This window comes from Paralichthys olivaceus, chromosome 14 (assembly GCF_024713975.1).
Source record: "Paralichthys olivaceus isolate ysfri-2021 chromosome 14, ASM2471397v2, whole genome shotgun sequence".
Lineage (NCBI taxonomy): Eukaryota > Metazoa > Chordata > Actinopteri > Pleuronectiformes > Paralichthyidae > Paralichthys > Paralichthys olivaceus.
Window position 1 is genome coordinate 13,374,185 of NC_091106.1, and position 23,669 is coordinate 13,397,853.

The 23,669-nt window shown below is 40.3% G+C and overlaps 1 protein-coding gene across 2 annotated transcripts in view; it reads right to left on the minus strand.

The window, feature by feature from the left end:
• Positions 1 to 23,669, minus strand: part of hpse2 (heparanase 2) — a 53,453-nt gene that overhangs the window by 29,128 nt on the left and 656 nt on the right. For both annotated transcript variants that reach the window (XM_069539054.1, XM_069539053.1), the window contains 2 exons: positions 21,312 to 21,466; positions 20,518 to 20,679 (listed from right to left, as the gene is read on the minus strand). In XM_069539054.1, the coding sequence (XP_069395155.1) occupies positions 20,518 to 20,679; positions 21,312 to 21,466 (317 nt within the window). The remainder of the gene's footprint in view (positions 1 to 20,517; positions 20,680 to 21,311; positions 21,467 to 23,669) is intronic.

Genomic DNA, 23,669 nt, shown 5'->3' on the forward strand with positions numbered 1-23,669 from the left:
ACACTGCTCATGAACACAATCTCAAAACAGAGCTTGTATTTTTTCTTTTTTTCATGCTTTGTGGATTAAAATCCTTGATTCTGAGGCAAATAAACAGATGCATGTAGTTGCATCATGTTCCCACATGTAAGAGCAGGGACGCTTGTAATTCTCTCTGTCAGCTGTAACAACTCACATTACATCAGCTCGAATTGTGCAGTGAAACACACACACGCACGGTACTGGCATTGGGAACTCACAGGGGAAAACATGGTGGAAACTGCTACTCTCAGACTGTGCATCCATCAAATTGTTCCTAAAGTCTGGAGAAAATTGCTGATGACAGTATTTAAGGTTTTACCAGATGGCCTTTAAAGTAATTTAACATTTTTACTTAGCACACACCACGTGCACACAAACACATAAACAGACAAGGACTATGACCAGTCATGAAACGCATTGGAAATAAACTGCCAAAATATCTTGTGTGTTGCATTTATCATCAGCTCCTCTATCATGGCTTCATTCTGATTCGTCTGGCAGCTCTATGCCTTCTGTTCCTCATTGGACCAGTTCCTCCACTAACCAGATCCTTTGGCTGCAGAGAAAGACAGCCACTGCATCAAGGTCATCTCACGACTGACGTTTCCATTTTCAAAAGAGCTCGTCGCAAGTTTAGGAGCAGCTATCGATGCAGTTTGATCATTCACCCGCGTCGGTCAGAGCCAGACCAGGATACAGTTACGGTCGCTGTATCGAAAGCTATTAAATGCGGTAGTTTGCTATGTTCGTATGGTGTATCTGCAATTTATCCTGATGTTAACTTGACACTGCGTGTTCGGGTTGAGCTGGGGGAGAAATGTGGTTCCAATATAGTGCGAGTCTGAGCTGCTCCACTAGCATGCTGCACAGAACCGAACGCCTCCGTGTTTACACACACACACATCTCCACATGGACTCTTCTTTCATACGGAGTGGCTCCGCTCCAGTAAAACCGTTCAGGTCAAACCACTTTTGTATTTTGGAAGAATGCAAGATATGTGGTGGGCACCTGTTTTCAATTCTGTCAGCAAAGGGGGACCAGTGTATGTGTGTGTGTATGTGTGTGTGTGTGTGTGTGTGTGTGTGTGTGTGTGTGTGTGTGTGTGTGTGTGTGTGTGTGTGTGTGTGTGTGTGTGTGTGTGTGTGTTGTGCGAGGAAACAAGAGTGTGAGAGAGAGATTACCTCTATCTGTGAATTTGCTGTGACTCTAGACTTGCGTGTGTGGCCCTCCTCTGTGTACCCGGTGTAAGCTCGACACAGAGCCAGTCGACGGAGCTGGTGAGTAAGATGAGTGGTATGTTAACATACGCTGCTCTCAATGTAAAGTACGTGTGTGTGTGTGTGTGTGTGTGTGTGTGTGTGTGTGTGTGTGTGTGTGTGTGCTCCAGCCTCGGCAACAGGCTGCAGTTAACCACAAATGAAAGACAGAGAAGTGGACAAAATAACATCAACTGCCTTTCATTGCCTTTGGGCCATGTAACTCAAACCATTTGTTGAGGGAAATGTGTATGGGGTGTGAGTGGTTTGCACATCTGTTTGGCAATGGAAACTGTCTATCACTCCCTTAAATGCACTTTTAGATAATAATGACCTGACGGTGGTTGGCTTGTAAGAATCAAGGTGCGAGGAAGTTGGAGACACGTCTCCACATCCCCCTCGTCGTTTGCACCGTGCAGCTACCAACAAACCACAACCAAGAGAGGAGGAATTCAACATCCGTCACCATGAGCTGGAGCTGTTTACACATCAACCCCTTATTATAAACTCACTGACTGTTCAGTCAGTCCTTAATCTAAATGAAGCTTCAGTCTGAGGAAAACAGATTCATTCGGAGATGTTTTAGTGAGACACACATACTAACCACATACAACTTATATTTATAAGTGATATCACAAAAGTAAACCCTGAAAATGTTTAAAATTACTGTTAGTATCTTATTATTATTATTGAAGGCAAGTAAAAAAAAACCATTCTTTTTAGATTATTTATATATACTCCCAGTCGTCAAGCCTCCATGTTGTCAGATTGTGAGCTGAGCTGCAGAGATAGAATGTAAACAAACTTATGTAACTGTAGCACAAGTCAAGGACAGACAGTGTTTGTGAGCAGTGGTGATGAAGAATAAGGACTAAATGATTTACTGTTTGAAGCAGTCTTATACACTTTTCTGTCATATATACAGTATATAGTGTTACAACGTAGCCTATTACTTCCAACAAAATATCACTTGTTCACAAGTGAGGGGAAGATGGAGCTCCAGATGGACAGGCAGGTCCGTGCAGCATCATCCTTATACCTGACCATTGTGGTGAAGATGGAGCTGAGCCACAAGGCAAAGCTTTCTGAATTACCGGTCGATCCCTACACTCAAGCTTGAGTCCTGAGAAGTGACCAAAAGATTGCAAATTCAAACTGATAAGATTAGTTTCCTCCATCAGGTGGCTGGGCTCTGTTTCCTCATGTCCAATAGGGGACAGTTGAGGTGGTTCAGGCATTAATCATTGTGCCTCCTGATTGGAGGTTAGCTGGACATGCCCAACCGGAAGGAGACCCAGGTGTCGACCCCAGAACTCGCTGGAGGGACTACATAACCCATCTGGCCTGGGAACGCCTCTGGATACAGCGCGGGAAAAGGATGTCTGAAATACCCTAATTGTCCGGCTGCCTCCGCCTTACCCTCAGTCCACAGAGCAACTCCTTCTGTTCACTCTCACTGCTCTCATCAGTGTCACTTACAGCTGTGCTTACAGCTGCTCTTAAAACCCACTAGAGTACCTGCTCAGCACCAAACAGCACACAGACAAATTGAATGACTGGGTGGCAGTGAATCATTCAGCAAAAAATTCAAGTGAAGCCTCAGGGATTCACAGGTCACATGGCCAGAAATATGGCTACATGCTAATGATGCATGTGTAACTAGGCAAACACACAAGTATCTCAAGTTGATTTCAATGTTGTGCTTTCAGCTAGTTCCATTCCATCCAATTGAAGAAGAACCATAAAACTAAATTCAGTTTTTAAGCTTTTGACTGTTCTACACGTGACTAAGGAGTTCATGTTTTCACTGTTTCATTGTTTGTAAGCAAGATTAAACAAAAACTACAAGACGGATTTCTATGAAACCTGGTCTGTATGGGTCAGGGAAGACCTCCTTACATTTAGGTACAGATCCAGATATTTTTTCTCACTTTTGTTTACATTGGTGTTTTTTTTACATTTTCACTAATTTCTCAGGAAATGATTCGTGGACCTTGTTGAATTTTGGTGCGGCTTGATTTAGATTAAGGGGACTCTTGGGCCTTGGTAGAGGAATGCACTCTAATGAGTTCCATTCTGGTCAGCAGTGAAATTATCCCTGGTTGACATAGGTTAAGAATCTTCTTCAACAAGCCAACATCAAACACCAGACATGTGTCCATGCTTGCAGAGATGTGGGCTCCTGTTTGAAGTCTTGTCACAGCGCGTTGTGTTTTGTCACCCACTGCTGTTTCACTGTCCGCCAATTACTTAATGATGATTTTTGCAATATGCACACAATGACGTCATGACAGTGTTCACACTAATACTAATAGGTCTCATTTTTTCACACTGTTTTTCATCTTTTAAGCAAAAGCGCAGAACTATATGCTGCCAAAGTATAAGTGTAAGCCAAAGCCTCAAGGGGACATATATTGCCAGTAAGTCCAGCAGACGGGGTCTGAAGATTTATATCAGTTCTGTGAAGCATCTCTGAAGACATAAAACATCAAATCTGAAGTCTGTGTCAGGCAATGACGATTGTTTTTGCTCCTGCAGGTAAAGGGTGTTAAAGGAAGAGAGCCACACCTGACATTTTTACTACCAGAGATTAGTAACACTGTCACACAAAGAGGCTGATTGTAAAACTTCCACCTCTTATCTAGTTAGCCATCATGTCACAAACCTCTGCTGATGCTGTAATTGAGTGCTGATTGCTCTGTAATTGCAGAGACACAAGACTCCTCTGGGCAGATCCACTGAAACGAGAGGGCGGACTCGCCCAGGGCTTTACTGCCCCTCAACCATCAAAGAGTTTGGACTTAATGTCCGCGGCTCTTCCCACGAAACACCTGCTTATAGGCTGCAAACCATGCAGATCACTTATCCACAGCAGGAATGTTTTCAACCTCCTAACAAATGCCTCTTTTACCACATTGAAATTCATTATATTAAATACAAATTCAGAAGGGACTGGCACATATCGAGGGCAAACAAAAACCTTTCTTTTGGTGTATTTAAGACATTTTCTACATTCCCAGCTTAAGAGGGGTAACTTTGATCCCAGGCCGTGTGATGGATGAGGGTTATGAAGACCAGATCCCGAGCAGGGCAGCAAAGCAAACAGACGGTATCCCAGAACCCCCTTCCACTGCGAGAATAATCACCATAATCACAGCAATCATCTTCCACTCTCAAACTATATCCACACACATTACTTATGGTTCAGTTAAACTGGAGGTTCTTTCTCCAGCTGAGCGAGCAGAGCCAGATTAAACAGGCGCAAAGTCACCAGCCTGCACTTCAACTGCTTTACAGGCAATTATACATTTGTAATATCAGATGCTGGGAAAATGTTTTCCTCAGGATGCTACTATGTCGTGAATTGACCGCACTGACGACGTAATCTATTAGTTATTTTGTGATTTTTATATAATGACAGATAATTAACCCAATTAAATATAATTTAGTGAACAAGAGGATAATATTTGATAAATTTATGGAATCATTTCATTATTAGTTTTCTGATTATACCTGTAAATATGTGGCCAAATGTTTTCCAATGAGTTTAAGCCAAGGACATTGTTTTTATAAACACTGCCTCCACACAGAGCCAGATTTTCTTTTTTGTAATTCTTATGGTTTTGATACTGTTATTGCTTTTACTGGGCTGCAAGTGTGTTAATCCGCTGACTCCCATAGGCAGTTATATTATTTTCTACATGTTAATTTAGCATTTTCTAATTTTTATGAAATGTATTATTTGATATTTAGGTCAAGGCTTTAAAAGAAGCCCATTGGGTTTTCTGCCTCCCACTGCACTGTATATTATTATTTGTTGTTTTTTATTTATTTTTTATTATTAAAGTAGATTACTTTACTAATCTACATTGTAATCTACTTTAAGTTTAGGATAATCAAAGGAGAAACTTCCAGGTTTTAAACTTAGTGAACTTCAAGTGATAATAATGACGTGGCACTGGACCGATTTAGCTCATATAATGCAAAGGAAAAAAAATCACAACAGCTCCTCCTCAAAATGCTGGCGGGCATTGGACTGACACTGCGGGGGGCACCTGCCTCAGCCAGTGGGACTCTCTCTTCCCATAACTCTTAACTTTTAAGTCCCATTTGAGTTTCTGCAGAAACCCGTTATGACAACGCTGGGACTTGTCTCATCTCTCTGATGGATATTTCTGCCAGATGTTCATGGAGGAACGGAATTCTACTTCTTCCAACCATTCACCTGAAATATCTGTCTTTTCATCAGTCTTCTCTCCTAATCGTTTCTGTCAAGCAGCTACAGATACATTATAGAAATCTAAGCCCATTTCCACACTTGAGAACATATTTGTTTTCCCCATTTGTCCTTTCCAGCCACTCCAGTTAAGTGTTGACAGACGTTTGCAGAGCAGTGAGATGTTGACTTATCATTTTGTTTCATTCAACTAATCCATTTAGATTTTTGGGGTTTGGAAAATGGCATTCTGCTTTAGTGCTTTGACACTTGCTTGCCAAAAGCTTTGAAATCAATTACACACAGACTTTTTCATATCCCCCCCAAAAAACCTTTTATCCATCAAAAGATACACTGACATTTGGTCTTTATTTGTTTGCAATATAGACATTAACGTATCCACAAAAAACAACCTACGTAAACCAAGTGACAGAAAATATTGTCGTTAAACCTGTGCAAAATGTGATACATTTATATTTTTAAGATAAATGTAGATTTAATAAGCATTAACTTCATCTTTGACAAATGTCTAAAAGCAATAAAATATATCTATTGCACAGATGTTTTACTGGCTTTGTATTCACTCATTGGAACTCATATTTCCAATGTGAAACTAGTAATTTAATATCTTTGTAATAACAATAATGGCAACTGACAACCTTTGCTAATATGTGCCTCTTATTCTGAAGGTTCTGGTAGAACCATCCAGTGAATACCTGCACCAAGGCCCAACAGTCACTCACCTTACATTCAATCAAGCTGCACTAAATTGCGTACACATCAGTCCTGTAAATATGCCTGATTTTTCCATCAAGATCTATGAATTCTTTTAAGAGAAAAAAAACCTGGAACAGCCGCCTTAATCGAATCTGCCCTAAAAGCTTCCTTGGCCCAAACCATACCCTTCCACCATGTTTCAATAAAATCAGTTCAGTAGTTTTTGCGTGATCCTGCTAACAGACGATGAAAACACAACATCATTAGTGGAGGTAATTACACCGGAAAGCTACACAAAAAAGGAAAAGAAGAAAATTATGATAAATGTTTAGATTGAAAAATATTAACATATGAGGTGTCATGATAACAGCATCAGTGTTAAGTTGCCAGTGTTGATGTGAATGTGTGGGAGCTCTCCTTGGCTTGGCTCCATTCCTGTGTCTTTTCCGCACCCACAGTATAGAGGCCACGCCGTTAGTGTATTAGCGGGGCACGCTGGCTGCATGAGACCCCAGGTTTCCCCCTCTGCCAGGGTAAGCACCAGGCCAAGCCGTGCCTGCCAAACATCTGCTCCTGGTTAGAGGTGTTGGCTGCTGCCATTCACAGCAGAGGCTCAAAACCTCAGGGAAAAGGTTTCACTTGGCCTCTTCTTGCCTGGGCCACTGCAAACAGTCCTGTATGCTCCCTGAGGGAACGCAGGTCTGAGGAAAATACCACAGAAAATTCAATTCCACTTTTCCTTTCCGTGCTTCACTCCTCTGACCAAGGCAAATTTCATTACACACTTATGGACTCATAAAATTCCTCCAATAACACAGCACAGGGTCACAGACCAGAGTTCCTCCAGAATCAAACAGAGTGAAAGAGGTTGAAGGGCATCCAGCCACGATCCTATCAAGAGTCCCCTCCAGTTCTTTCTTTCCCTATTCCATACTTTTTCTTTCTCCTCTACCTTTTTTATTTCTTAACAATGCATTAACAGCTATATATTACAGTGAAAACATAGATTTACTTTGTTTTAAATATGTGGCACGGATCAAGTGATGAAAGGCCATAAAGCAGTTTACATATTTTCTCTGTCATCTTGTAACCATGCATCAGCCGGCATCTAATAAAACCCCCAAATAAAAACCAGAGGCACCAATTACTGGATACTTAAGCCAATTAACAAAAGCAGAGACAAAGAGAAACGTTGGCAAAGGACAGAGAAAACAATTTGGTCACACATCTAACATTAAGCTTCCTTTATCCTTCTAATGAGCCAATAAACCTTTCGGAGTCGACTGATCTTAAGTTGTGCCAAATCGCTATCTGTTTTTGGTGTTGGTTAAAGTAGGTTAGCCGTGCCTGAACTTGAGGCTTCCATATGTGTGACATGGATTCTAACTTATAGACCAACTATGTGACCTAAACACAGCCACAACATCACACTTCTTTTTTAATTATCTCTGCCAAATCCATTTGTTGGTTTGCCAGCATGATTATGCAAAAACCACTAAAACAGATTTCCATGAAACCTGGTGGAAGGATGAGAGATGGGCAAAGAAAGAAGTCATCACATTTTGGTGTGGATCCATACAAAGAGGCAGTTCGAGGATTTTTTCTGTCTTTAACGTTGCAAATTTATTGACATTTTAACCAATTTCTCAGGGAATATTTCATGGATTTCCAAGAAATGAATCAGCCCTATTTAGTGGACTGAAATGTATGTATGTATGTGTGTGTGTGTGTGTGTGTGTGTGTGTGTGTGTGTGTGTGTGTGTGTGTGTGTGTGTGTGTGTGTGTGTGTGTGTGTGTGCGCCATTTGGTGCAGCTTGATTGAATTTGAGGGGACTGTTGGGCCTTGGCAGAGGTATGTGCTCTACTGAGTGCTTCTGCTGTGAGAACTGTTTCCTTTTAGAATTTACATTTGATCCATTTTCTGGACTATGTTGTTTTTACCTTTGAGTTAAAACCCCCGCTACTCCTGTTCATTTGTTTGTTACCACGTGTGCAACAAAAACTACAGGGCAGATCACCACGAAATGCGGTTAACGTGCGCACTGAACCATTGTTTCGGAGGATACCTGTGTACCTTGGTTGCTATGGTTCCTGTTGATGATAATGGGACACATGTTAAGCTACAGAAAAGTAGTGGACTTTGGATATTTCAGTCTGACCTTGCCACATGTGCAGAGTCTTACAGAAGAAGAAAGGCCCACTGAATAACATAGTTCCGATTAAATATGAAAGAGAATGAACCTAAATAAAAGTTCGGAAGTAGCTTCTTCACATGTCCCTCTGAGGCACATGCATGTTGTCATTTCATGTGGGGGTCAGAGGGTCAGAGGACAGACACAGCCAGCAGCCGTGCCTCTGGAGCAGGTTGAGCTGTAGTCTCGTACGTTGGGACACGTTTTCTCAATTACTCTCTTTTTCTCTTTGGTGATTTTCTCTCATAGAACAATGTGAAACTTATTTAATACAGGTTTACACACAAAATCTGATTGTATGTTTGACCTAAATGCAACCAAGAATTGTTTTATTACATATAATATATAGAAAAGGCAAGCAGATGTAGAAATATGCACTTCTTGATGCAAGGGAAATAATATGAAACATGCACAGCTCTGTTTTTCATCAGAAATTGATGTCGATTTCCAAGTCGATAGCTTGTGAAAGGTTTTTGGAAACACCATTTTTACTGAATATATTTTCTTAAGAGAGCTCTGATGATATTATTTGTGCTCTGGGGCTGTTTTGGAGTCTAACAAGTGTGAAGCTACTGAACCCTGAGCACTTACAGGTGTGTTCAACCTTAAAGGCACAGTTTTATACCACAGGTGTCGATGGGGCCTTTGGCTGAGAGCATCTCTGAGCTGCCAGAGCTGGCTGGGATGGCAAAAAGTCAAAAGTTCAGAGAAAAACTAAAAACACTGTGATTGGTCTCATACGAAGATAACTTTTCTTTTATTAATCTTAAAATGTTCCTTTCCTCCATTTTCCCCATCTTCTCTTTTACCATCTGTCTGTTGCTGTTATTTCATTTTTCACTTCTTCCACCCCCTTCCCCTTCCCTCTCTTCCCTCTCTCTTAATCTATCTTTGTTCTCTCTTGCTCTTGTTTTCTCATTTTGAGGGCTGAGGCTGTGCTGTGAATCTCCAACTCAGCAGGACACCATGGAGTGATAGATGGCCTCTGACAAGGTCCAACACAATCCAACCAGCCATATGCTCCCAGTAAAAGAAGAGTGGAGAATTGAAGGGGATTCACAAGTGGCCAGAAGAAAAACACGCCAAGCTCGTTCGGAAGCAAGTGTTTCAATAATATATAGGGGACATTGGCAATGTGAGATTTAACTTAAGGGAAAATCATTAAATAAAAAGAAGCAGAGAAGAGATGCACTTTATCAAAAAGAATAATTAGGTTATGTATTCACACGTGTCTCTTTGTTGTTAGTGTGTTTGTGAGCAAGATTACACAACAACCTTAGTGGAAGGATGTGGTGTGGGCCAGGAAAGAACCCATTAAATTTAGGTGCAGATCCAGATCAATGGCGGATCTGGGAATTTTTATTGCTTTCTTTAACATTGCGAGATATAATGTTTTTCAATTTTTCAAAGGGCAACCCATGGATCTTGATGGAAATCAGGCATGTTCAGGGGACTGATATTTATGAGTTTGTAAAATTTGGTGCAGCTTGTTTGCATTTAAGAGGACTATTGGGTCTTGTCGGAGGTATGCGCTCCACTGAGTGCCATTGAGGTTCACACTACGATAGAAACCTTAGCTACCATGATGCATACAAACTAAAAGAACTATGTGTACACATGCCAATAATGATAAACTTGAATTCAGATAAGTGTTGTAACTTTGCAGAGACATTCATTCTAAACGCACATTTCATGAGAAACCTAATCTTGTCACTTAAATTTTTTTGGAAAACAAATTGTCTGTTACAAAATTATATAAACATAATCTATAGCACAGACAGTTACAAGAAAATAGGAGTATTTATAACTACAATGTCACTCAGTAGAGTGTAAAGGCAGAGCAGTCCCCTGATGAGACCAAATTTAAATTCTCTCTTAAGCTCTGGATTTTTATTTGGATCTGTACATGCATTAATATTAATATAATATTTTCTCCATCAATTTTTCTCTGAGAAATCAATGATAATGTTGAAATAATCTGCACCAATCTTTAATCGATTCTTCCCTGGCTCATGCCCTCCCAGCCCACAACATTTCATGGAAATCAGTTGAGTAGTTTTTGCGTAATCTTGATAACAACAAACAAATAAAAAACATACGCAAACCTTGATTGAGGTAAACGTTGTATTAATTACACTAGCTTCATTTAGTCAGAGAAAAGAAAGGGCAGATTATGTGTGAGTATACAAGAGGTTGGTTGGTCTATTCGATCAGAACGGATGATAGCAGATCGGTTTTCGCATTACGGGGAAAAGTAGACGCTTTCTATGGATTCACACACTCACACACGGTAGAAACATTAATGTGACACTAATGTGTGTGTTAAATTTCAGTGTTGAAAGACGGAACATCAGAATAGCTTTCTCAAACACCAGGTCAAATTCCCTCTCCAACAGCGGTTACAGCTTACTAGCCCCTACTTCAGGTTCAGACTTCACAGACATTAATACATGTGGACACACACACAATCTTTTAAATAATGGACGACAGCCTGAGAGTCAAATTAAGGAAATAAAATGTGTCTCGCTGGTAATGAAGTTAGCATGTTTCCCCTCAGGTTAACAGCTTCACCTGCACAAATATAGAGCTGACACACACACACACACACACACGAGAGAGCTACCAGCATTGTGCTACAGATCCATCCCCTTGCTGCAAAAGGGCTCAGAGCAGCAGTGAGCACGGTGCCATGATATGAAATTTGACACAAAACGTATGTTTTCTAGAGTTCTGAGGAGAAATCTGGAGGTTGGATGTCATGCCAAACAATCATAGGAAAGGAAAGACTGCTTTCAAACATTTCCCATGCATCAGGCTATTAAAATGACATTCGTTTGCAGGTTGCTGGCACTTTTCTCAGGGCATATTGCAAACACATGGAGTTGCATGTTATGTCCATCCATGATTTAAACACTTTAGGTATTCTACCGATCAAGAAAAAACAGACATTTCTGGATCTGTGCAGACCATGTGGAAAGAGTAAGGGGGGGGGAAGAAGCAGGCAATATGGCAATCAAGAGTTTGTCACGCTGGGCTTACATCACAGTTTGTAATTGTTAACTGACAGGTTAGCATTACAAATAGCATGTCATAAATTCAGCCAAACACATCAGAAGCTCATGTCATTTTCTACATAATCCTGTTCCAACAGAGCACCTCTGTCTGAAGACTTCCTGTCATAATGTGAAAATCCTCCATGTGTGAAACTCTAGTGGTTATGATGGTGTGCTGCAGGGCTTAATTCTTGGTCCAGAGCTTTTCGCTGCATACGTGAACATGACTAATCTAATCACACGATTTATTTCAAGAATGTTTCTTATTAGAGATCTAGGATTTAAACACAACTATGCTAAAACGATGCACATGGTGGCCGAGAGGCCAAAGGCAGTACACTAAATCCTCAGAAACCACAGATGCGCGTTGCTAAAACTTTACTGCAGAGATAGTTTGGAATAAACCACAGAACAAATGAGCATGTTTTGTTTCTTGCAGACAGATATGAGTCATATATCAGTTGGTTGATGCAGTAAATTTGTTCACCTGTGCAGAAGATGAAGACTTAAAGTTCAAACTTTTTTTTCTTTCTACTGAAGTGTTGGTTTGTTCATTTGCTGCCAGACAGGTTTGGCTCTAAAGGCCACATTGGCTTTGTTCTATACAACCACCTCGAGCCAACATTTCAATTTTCTGTTCCGAGTTTACGCCAGCAGCATTGTTGGCAGTTTTCACAGCACACCTTGGTCTGGATTTAATACATCACCATCAGTGTGTTGACAGTCGGTATCAATCAATCCAATGCCACATGTCATTTGCTCAATCAAAGATCATTTTCGAGACACGTCTATGAGTCCATGATTAGAAAGTGAATTGAAATTTAAAGAGTTTTCCGAGATTGGATTTAAAAAGTAATTTCTGTTCCATTCGTGCATCTCATACTACTACTAAACTGATTTCCATTACATTTTTTAAGGGGTCTTTTTTCCACTGTGAGATACTGTGTTTTTCAACCTTTAAGTTAATTTCTCAGAGAATAATTCATGGATCTTGATGAAAAAATTCTGACATATTTAGGGGGCTGATATTTATGAGTGTGTGTACTTTGATGCGGATCCAGATCTAGTGAGCTACACAAGGGAGGCATCGGGCCTTGGCAGATGGATGAACTCATGAGTGCCCTTCTGGTTAAAGAAATGTGGTAAAAACCTTCAAAAATCAACAGGATTTTTTCTCAAGTGTAAAAAGCAGAAGCCTCCTTGTATTTAATATTTACTCCATTAATACATACAAAATGATTCACGTAAAACAGTTCTGCTTCATTTATTACTAAATTATGGAAATAGACCGAATTTATAAAGTCTGAAATTCATTAATATGCAAGAATCCCTTATTTAAGAGAAGGAACATTTATTTCACTGCAACTCAGCTCGTGTTATCCCCAGTACATTTGGAAGTACCATTCATGATCAATATGTGAATCTGATGACGTTCCAAAGCTTAATGCATTTGGATAAAAGCGCTGCATACTCGACCTACAGCAGAATCAACATTTTTGGCTCCCTCGTTGTTGGCAGTGAAGCACAACAGGCTTCCAGGTCCTTCTATTTTAACAGAACAATAAAGCAAGTTGAGCAATCAGTGATGTGTAAAAACATACACACAAGCTTTTAATGTTCTTTGTCTCGCCTGTGGTCTCTTCCAAGACCCACAGCGACTACTCACACCCATTAATATCATTATATATATCAACAAATTAAAGCGGATTATACTAATTCTCCTGCCGTCATGAAAAGTGGCTGAACTTCAGAGTTACAGTGTGAAACCTGGCAGGAGAAACTCATAAATCTGCATTCAGCAGTGAGCTGGAGATGGAGCGGGTATACTGAAGCAGCTGCAACATGGTGTGTGTGTGTGTGTGTGTGTGTGTGTGTGTGTGTGAACATTCAGTGAGGGAAATTTAAATGAAAAGATAAAGCAGATGATGCAAAAACAATTAAATTTCCTCCTCAGAAGAAAAGTTTTAAAGATGCGATTAAGGACAGAGGCTGGGAGGAGGGATGGAGCGTTTTCCCCCTGTTACAAGAAAATATGGTTTGATTTTTAAATGAGTAAAAACAGAGAGTTATATCTAGAGGCTCTCTGACTGTTGTCAGCTGTGCCCGGTTGTTTTGATGAAAACATTTTCAAGCCATTCAATGTTTAGTAAATTCCCCTTTCTGTGTCTGCTCCAAATATTTGTCTCAACAGATTCTGAACATCACAATGCTTCTTGTCAGGAACATGAGTTTCAGTTTCTTTCTCCGAATTTTGCACATTACAAATTTTTATATTATTTTTTAATTATAGAATATTGAGGAGATATTCTGATTCCATTTTTTTATTCCCCATACTGATTCAAATATCTAGACTTTGTATATCGGCCAATACTAAGTACCAATCAGATACCAGTGCCTCTTAGGTCCAATCAGCTGCAGCACCAAGCCCTCAGCAGAGTATGGGGTGATTTCAATATGGCTGAACATCAGCCACACTCGCTCTCATAGATTTTCATTGTAAAACCCTTTTTTTCAAACTGCAGGCTCTGCAATCCAGTCTCTATGACTTCCAGGAGGGCACGCACTAACGTCATACGTAAGCTGTTGCACTTGCACCTTGGTTCAATCATGCTCCCAGACAGCACACACAGGCCCCGGGGCCCCGCCCCCTCTCACTCGCTCAGAGCGACACACAGTGAGATCAGAGCTCGTTCACGTGAAGCAGCCGGTCAGTGACTTTGTTGAAGAACAGTGGAAACAAACAGGGAAATACAGACGTTCTCTCTGGTCACACCTGCTCAATGATCAGAGCAGAAGTTGCAATTGGTTTGTACCGAGCTGGAGTTTCTGTTTCCTCACTTTAACCAGCAAACACTCATCAGTTATCAGGACCTGATGAAGTAACTTACTGTTTGTTTGATTCGCTCCAGAGTTTATGAGGCTGAATTTAAACATCATGAAAAATGACTCGTCAACATTTTGTGCTCAGTCCAACACGAGACGTGGTTCAGTCTTAAATTGACCCGGAGCGACACGGATTCATGTATTTACCCATTAAACAGGTTACCTTAGCCATCATCGCAACAATTGCCCCCCATGAGAAATTTGGCAGGAGCCGCCACTGCATTCAAGTTGCATTTTTTGTGGGACCTTCCAGCGTGAAATATTATCACATTGCTGACATTTTAGCAAGCGTCTGGCTAACACTACACTATAGCAGAAATCACTGCAATTTTCCACCTTGTCTTTTGCGTCTTACTTTCTATGAATGTTGAACTGCTGCTGTGACACAACAATTTCCCAACTGGGATCAATAAAGTTCATCTAATCTAATCTAAACAGAACTTGCCAGAATGGTGAAGAAGTGATTTCCGGAAAAAACTAATTGTAGTTTTATCAAAGTGAAACTAATAAACTTCTCTAAAATGGGGTCAAATCTTGTGCGAGTGACTCAGGAGGTAGAGCGAGTCATCAACTAACCAGGCGGTCAGTGGTTCAATCCCCAGCTGCTTCACTCTGCATGCCTAAGTGTTCTGCTGCAGGTGAATTTGACTTGTAGCGTAACACTGACCACATCAGCACAAACAAGGTGTGGCCAATTTAGGAAAAAAGACAGTCGGCAAAAAGGCAACAGAAACAGCTGAAAGATTGTTACTTATTATTAAAAAGGTAAAATGTACTGCAGTGTATCTTTGGATGCAAAATCTGGGGGATAGTCAGACATCTGGAATTTGCAGCCCCTCAGTCGCTGCCTCAGTTGAAAACAATGACCCCTCTCTGTGGCACCTCTGTTGTGAAAGCAGGGTTACATGCCTCACACTTCTGATGGTATGTCTCTTCTATATCGTCCTCCTTCTCGTGTTTCGTTTTAGTGGAGGCTGCAGCTCTCGATGAGAAGCTCCTGGCTGTGACTGCTGCACCTCGGTTTCAGTTCAAAGAGAGGGGCTTAGATTTTAGTGTGTGATGTCCCCTCGGCAATGTTTACTTAAACCTAACAACTGATTAGACATTGTAAACAGTCCTGTCACTTGATACGACGCATGTGAGATCAGACTAAGAAAGAGAGAAGGTTTAAATCAGGCTGCATACCACTACCTGATCAGGACGCCAACCTTTGCCTCATCTAGCGTTAACATTATGCTCTTTAATCTGATTCCTTTTAGCCTTACCACAATTAAGGATTATATTAAAAAAAGTATGACCTCACAGATTTCAGAGTAGGGTCAAACCAGCCTCCTGCTTTGTTTCATCAAACTGCGTAGTCTAATTTCTGCAGGGAGGGATTCATCCCATTCAAAGTGCTGCTTCATTTACTCTCACATGCATGATTCCTCTTGTGATTAGGACCATTCGAATGTGTGAAACAAGAAGTCATGAATGAAAGTTAGTGTCTAGATATATTTGGATTTCCTATATGAACTAATGTAGTTTATTCTTAACTGTGAATCTGACCGTGTCCCATTTTAAAAACTAGGTTAGTGCCGCTCCTTCCTGAGGAGATGTCCTACTTGGGACTTAGTCCCTCGGTCTCATCCACACCGCTCCTCTTCCTCCTCTCCACTGCCTGTGTCCAAAAATATACAATAACTGGTCCAACAACATGTGATTCAACACAAATGTATTTTTATCAGTCTCTTACACTAAATGATTAAATGTATCCTTTACACCAAGTTCCTGATCAACTGAAGAAAACTAGAAGGCCACTCTGTAAAGCACATAACAGTCCCGTTGAATTCGATCAAACTGCACCAAATTTCACACACGCATAGATACCAGTCCCCTAAGATTCTTTTTAATCAAGATCCATTAAGTATCCCCTGGGAAAACTGAGAAAATGTGGAGAAACGCCCTCTCTTGCAATCTTATGGAAATAAATCCTGCATCTGCACCCTGATCCGGATCCACACCATACCACATCCTTCCACCAGGTTTTGTGGTAATCTGTTCAGTTGTGTTTTTGTGCAATCCTACTTATAAATAAATAAGGTGAATACATAACCTCCTTGGTGGAGGTAAAAAATCTAAAGATAAATTAGTTTCCACCTCTCTCAACAGCAGCTGCACACCTAAATACTGATAACTACCTTTCTCTGAATCTTGCTTCTCTAGAAGATGTGTTCTTATCCTTGTATTTCTTGGTTGATTCCTTAATTGAGCCATGTTTATTCTTAGAGCCTTAAAACACAGACAACGGGGTCACAAGTTTAACTGAACGACTGCCGCGTGCGCGAAGTATCAAATAAACACAAGGACTTTTACACAAAGTCACAATATACACAGTTTAACTGAGATTAAACATCATGGGGAAGAGGGACTGGGGAGAGGTGGAGGAGAAGAACCAGATGAAAGAAAGGGAAGAGAAGAGATGGTTTGAAAAAGAGATTCCTGATGGACGGATATGTTCCAGCAGAGAGACATGAAATGATGCTGACTATGACCGTGTCTGAGATCAGGGAATTTTCTCAACCTTATTCCTTTGTGTGTGTGTGTGTGTGTGTGTGTGTGTGTGTGTGTGTGTGTGTGTGTGTGTGTGTGTGTGTGTGTGTGTGTGTGTGTGAAAGCTTGGTCTGGCCCCATCTAAGGGTCAAAGGTCAGACATTGGTGAGTGGAAAAGGATGGAGCAAGACTATTAAAGGTCTTTTACACACACACACGCACAGACACGCGTGCGCACACACACACACACACGTGCACACACACATGCGCACACACACACACACACACACACGGGAGGTCCTTGAACGGATTCTAGTTTACACAACATGCTAGAGTGTGATAATGAGAATATAACACCAACACATTTGCCCTTTCACAGCTGAGTTACACTTCCCCTCTTAAACCCCACAGACAACCCTTTGCACAATAAATAAGAACGCAGCGGCTCCCCCTTCACTATCTTTGAAAAATACACCTCAGACCTCTGAACAACATACCCCCAAAGGGGCGACCTGCAGCTTATGTGTGTGCTTTGGAAGAATGAGAGTAAATAACGTCCTCCTGCTTGGCCTCACCACCTCCTCTCCTCTCCTCTCCTCTCCTCTCCTCTCCTCTCCTCTCCTCTCCTCTCCTCTCCTCTCCTCTCCTCTCCTCCACCAGCTCAGAAACAGCACTTCTACCAGTCAAACCTTTATTGTATTCCTGTGTGGGACGGGCACAGAACTTGCGTCGTTGCTTATGCCAGTGGTCTATGCTGTTGTGAGCATTTACACTTGTGTGCTGGTGCGTCTCAGTCCGAACACTGGGTGGCGTGGTGGTTTCTCGGCCACTGACTAAAACTGAGGGGATCAATAGCTACTTCCGTCACTGAGAGACATGGACCAGACGTTACCAAGCCGACCGATGATAGTTGCAGTGAGGCTACATACGCCGCCAATTCAACGCAGAGTTATAAACTGGCCTTTAAAATCCTCCATATGGCTCGAATCAACCAATTAAATGATGCAAAAACCTCGACAATGTGAGAAAATAACATTCATGTGGTGATTCATTATCGCCATAACTTTTACTGCATCAATATTCTCACATTGTTTTCACAAGTGAGTTTTAAAATATTTACATTTTTCGTAGCTTAATGGAGCGATCCATGTTTTATCATTGGTAAATCATCATAACTTTTATTTTTACTGAAACTGGACGTCTCTGTCGACTCCCACGCTGCAGCACAGCAAAGTGAGCAAGTGGTAACATCCTCTTTGTGACAGGAAGCAGTGGGGTTTATGGGAAATGTGGTCTTGATTTTGAGAGACATAAGCACGACACCACATATGTGAGACAGAGGCTTGATTTCTCAACTGTGGTTTTATTAGTTTACAGTTATTTTTGTTACCAAGATTCAACAATTCAGATCAGAGATACAGGAAAAGATTGTTTGGATATCTGGCATTTTTGAGATCCTCATGTACACACGGTGTAAATGACACAGTTTTCGAGTTAAGGTTTTGAATTACTTATGGGTTTTCTTTTAGTTTAAAATAATAAATAATAATAAAGTACCGAGAAGATTGTAGATTTACTCAAGCAAAAAGACACAATATACTTTTTTATTTAAAAATATTTTTCTATTTTCAAGTGAATTATCAAATATAATTTTGTGTCTCATTTGTTAATATAATTTTTTTGTCCATCTTCAGAGGTAAAAAATTTAAACAACATAATATGAGCATTATATGACTCCTGCTTTCATAAATCATTGAAAATCCATATCAGTCGACCGCTAATGCAGAAAAAAACTATACGTCCAAACATTATGTCAAGATAAAAGTTTTCATATGAGTCAATATTGATAATTATTGCACTAAATGTCACATTATTATTTCTTTTCCGTTTGAAAATGAATCTTTGATCCTCAGTAAAGGTTGTGGTTTTATGTGCTTTTAAATAGCCAGTGAATCACAAATATTATATCGATATTGGACTTTTGTTATATTACCATTGATGAAAATTATATTGCAATAATTATTCGGACCCTACAAGACTATTTTACCAGTATCAAACCAGATGTCAACACATTATCATGTAGGAGACTATTGTACAGTTTTAATACTGGCCCGTGCAGTACACTATTTAGTGTGATTTTTATGACTGCTCGTGGTAAAAGCAATAATCTTTGTTGCTCTCCCTGTGTGACCATCACACCCACATTGATCACGTGTTTTTATTGTTTCTTAAAAACTTAGTTTATGTAAAAACAATCGTACAGAACTCCACCACCAAAAAAAATCTATAATCACTATCTTTATGTTTGATAAAAAAACATCTATGTATTTTACTGATGAAAACCACAAAGTCTAATGTTGACATTTCAAAATGCTTGGCCCATGTGGAAGAACCTGAAATACTGTGGTGTCAAAATTAAAGGCTGCTTTAGCACAAAATGAATGGTTGTGTGCGTTACCATGTGACTCCTGACCTGAACTTGTGAACTGACTCCTCACACAAACAGCTCAAAATTCTCCCTTTATGTAACGGCCTACTTTGATTAATGCAACAATGCCGTTTGTTTCCTGTTCCACTCGAGATTATATGTGAAAATCCACGGCTGTGTTGTTAATATTTGCTTCCATCGTTGACACTGCAGACCCACTAACACAAGGTTCTGTATATAATGATCAAACAATGTAGTAAGACATTGAACTGGGATAACTGGAGGTAGATTTGGATTATTATCAAACTTATTGATTATTGATGGCCAAATATTCCATGGGTTGTGAACAATACATCCTCTACACTTTTAAGCATTCACAGATAAATCAGAAATGTTTTTCCAGAGGTTCTTTGATTTAAGAACTCACATTCTGGGCTTTTAGCGCTCCCAGTCCCCACCACTGTCTTTTCAAGATGATGAATATGTGTCTGTAGGAGATGCCTCCAGAGTATTATTGTTGTAATAAATAATGTCAAATGTGTTCTTCCACTGCTGTTGCTCCATTTTATTAGAGTCAGGGTCAGCAAAAGGTTAAAAATCAGTTAATGTTAGATGCACTTTTTGTACTTTTCTACTTACGTAATCAAGCTTCAGATAATTTTCTCTATTTCCTCATTCAACCAACTTTTAATTCCAAGCTCTATTAGGAAAACACATACTATTTGACAATCAGTATTTTTAGTCAATTCCAAGTTTGTGGACACATCCCAAAACTGTCGCAACTTTAACAAACCGTTCCTCGTTTCCATCGCAGTCAATCACGGTAACAGATAAGAGACGTAGCCCACCCAAAACCAGGACTCCAGAGTTCCTTCTGCGGTCAGGTTGAGTTAACTGTTACCAGTGAAAACGTCAGTGCTCTGTTTACTGGCCTCTGCTGCTGCACCCCTCTATCCATCCCCACATTCCTCCTTTACAAATTACATTTGTCATTCTGAAAGCTGATGGTTTACATTGGCATGCTTTGAACCTCGTGTGAGTGCACACGCGCATACGTGCACATCTGCATGTGCATGACACAAAGTCCAAACTATGCTGTGTGAGCACGGACAATGTGTCTCTTAGGATGTGAGCATGTGTCAAAAAAAACCCAACCCTTTAGGTGTGTGTGTGTGTGTGTGTGTGTGTGTGTGTGTGTGTGTGTGTCTGATCTCCTACCTGTTATCGTGATGTTGCTGTAGATATTGGACAGTTGCTCTTTCAGCAGGACGAGCTGTGTGGTGGCGGCCTTCTCCCTCTGCAGCTCCAGCATGATGTCAGGATGACTGGCCAGTTTGCAGCCCTTCTGTTGGTCCAGTGCAATGTCACTGCGCACTATATCTGCAGAATGGAAGAAATAAACACAACTTTATTATTTTTGTTTGAACAATTGAATCAAACTATTTTATGCAGCTTTAAAGTAATATAAATGTATATTATACTATACACCAAAATACAACATCCATAGTGTCCTGTAAACATTCAGAGGATGTTTTACTGGGTACGCCAACATAAAACTCATGAAGTCTACATTACTACATGAATGTTGAAACAGTTTTAAACAATTGTTGATTCGTGTTCTTTTAGGCTTTGAGGTGCAGTTAAATTGTGTTGCACTGAGAAGTGTTTCGAATATTGTGTCCACACCATTTACTGAGTGGACAAGATGTTAGAAGGACCTCTCTGCAACACTTTTTATCCGAATCCGAACATTATCACATCCAAAAGAGTGTGGTTCACTGCAGGGTCCATAAGCATTAGTTTCAGCTCGGTGTCCCTAATAAACTGGCCACTGCCTGTCCTGCAAGGAAAGGGGCGCTGCGTAAAACAAACGGCCTGAACAACTTAAGCCTCAGCGAGAATATAAAGTTTACTCTGTGCGTCACGAACAAACGAGGATCAGACGCCACTTGCGCGTAAACACCGTAAAAAGTTACACGTTGAGGCAGCTAAGAAACCATGTGTGTAATCACCGTCCTCGTAGTTTTTCAGGTAATAGTCCGGTCCCGGCCCTCTGAACTTGGCGAGGTTCTTCTGGTTGTTAAACTGCAGGAAGTCGGTGCGTTTTCCTCCAAAGCGCAGGAAAGCTGGCGACAGGCCGCGCGCCAGGGTCACCAGCCGCTTGGAGCTGGAGACACAGAGAGAAACAGAGTCAGAGACGAAGAGAGACACAAACCAAAAGTTATCTGTGGCCTCACTTTAGAAATATTTCACAGCAGCAGAAAACGTGAAAACGAACATTTCCCGTTTCCTTTCCTTGAAATCCAAACATTAAAAAAGGCCTCGATGAGACGTCCACAGAAAGTTATTCTGCTCCACGGGCCGTTAAACATCTGCACTGTTTTTCTCCTTGACATCAGCGGAGACTTCAACATCTGTCACCCGGTGGAAAAGGCATCAGGAAGCAGCCACAGCAGGTACAGAGCAGCTACCTCAGGGAACAAAGGGTTACAACAACACACACGCAGACTAATGCTTTACCCTGCACGGATTTAAACAGGAACGACTTTGAGTTTTGTATGGACATGGAATGAAGGAATATTTAATAATCTCGTGCTGCAAAGCCGAGTTTTTATTTATTTTTGCCATAGTCATCTGAAAAAAACTGAATTTGTATTTTCTTTTTTGGTGCTTTTAATCAAACGTTTGACGCCAAAATATCTCGAGTTGTTATCTAAATTCACATTGTGTAATCTCAGTGTTTAAACTCAAATTAAAACTTAACACAAATTCAAGTTTAACACGAATAAATGCAAAAGTAAGAAAAACAGTCATTGAGTTTTAAATCTGTTTTTCTTTTACCTCATTTAGCAGCTGAACACGTGTTTTTGTAAAGTCCGTCTCAACTCGGTTGCAGAAGTTGAATGTGTTGCACTTGAAGTTTGCATCGAGTTGATGAAGCACTTTCTCTACTCCCTGCACCATAAGGCCTGTTTTATATCAGACCAAATTCTCATCATTTCTTTCTTATATCTCTTTCTGTTGATTCATTGGAAATGTTGTCTTTTCTAAAACTTTGAACTGGTATTGTAATAAATTGTCACATGAAAAAATATATGATTAAAAACGAAAAGGCCTATTTACTAGTGTTTTACTTTATAAACTGAAACGCCATGTGCAAATGGAGAGAAAATTGCTGTTCACGTCTCATAGTTCTCATGAAGTTTTTGTGTTTTCATGTTTCCAAAAGCGAAAAACAAGGTGGAAAACCTTGGTTTTGTTCTAAATCACTGGGGAAAAACTGAGATAAACTGTGACCGTCAGCTTCATCAGAATAATAATAACAATAATAATACAATTTTTAAAAAAGTCACAGCCAGCAGGCCTGTAGATGTTTATACAGTAAAAGCTATTCAGGTTATTTCAGCTTTATCAGATATAAATCGAAATCAAGCTGATGAAGTCACATGTTTGTTTGTATATAATAAAGTAAATTAATGATTAAAAGATAGAATAATAAAGAAATGACCCATAACAAAGCTGTAAATGATGTTATGTCGGATAGAGAAGTGGGATGTGTCTTTATTTTACAATATTATCAGGACAAGAATGGAGCACAAGTAATCTGATCGTTCTTTTACCCACAAGGTTCCAGTTATGAAATGTGCTGTAGAAAATGGTGCAATTTTTTGCTCCATAAATCATCTTCAGTAGATCAACTCTGACAATGACTCAAACGTGATTTAGAAGCTGAACTAAACAATGTTTATGATGCTGTTAAATCCACATCCAGCACCTGGCGAGCCATCAGTCTGCACACTGTGCTGATCCACAGTTAAACATTAGAATAAACGCGGAATTTGTGGAGTGATTTTGCCAGGTTTTGAATTTCAAAATGTCATGTTTCATATGGTGAAAACATGTGCGAGTTATAGTCTGCGCTGCATCTCCACTGAAATCTTTGAAATACACTGAAGTGAAAAGTCACAAAAATAAATGAGTTAAAAAAAACTCAACATGCATTTTATACAAATATTGAAACAACATGGCTGGAGACGGACTCGAGGGATTTTTCTGTGGTTTTAAGAAAAACAAATGAAAACCTCAAAACCAGATTTAATAACCTGTGAAACAGACACTCTGCATTGTAGAGTGAACGGGTGTGGGGCCCTCGGTTTTGTCCAGTGTTACCAGGCGCACAGGAACAACAGTTACAGGAGTAAGGCCAAAATGTATGTTATTAACCAAACCTGAACCTGCAGTGCTGCAATATGAAATCATCTGAAAGGTCTGGATCATATCAGTATCGATAGAATTCATTCAGTAATGTGGATCATTGAAGTGAGGAGGAAACATGCTGGCTCACTCCATAATTACACAACGTGGCTTCG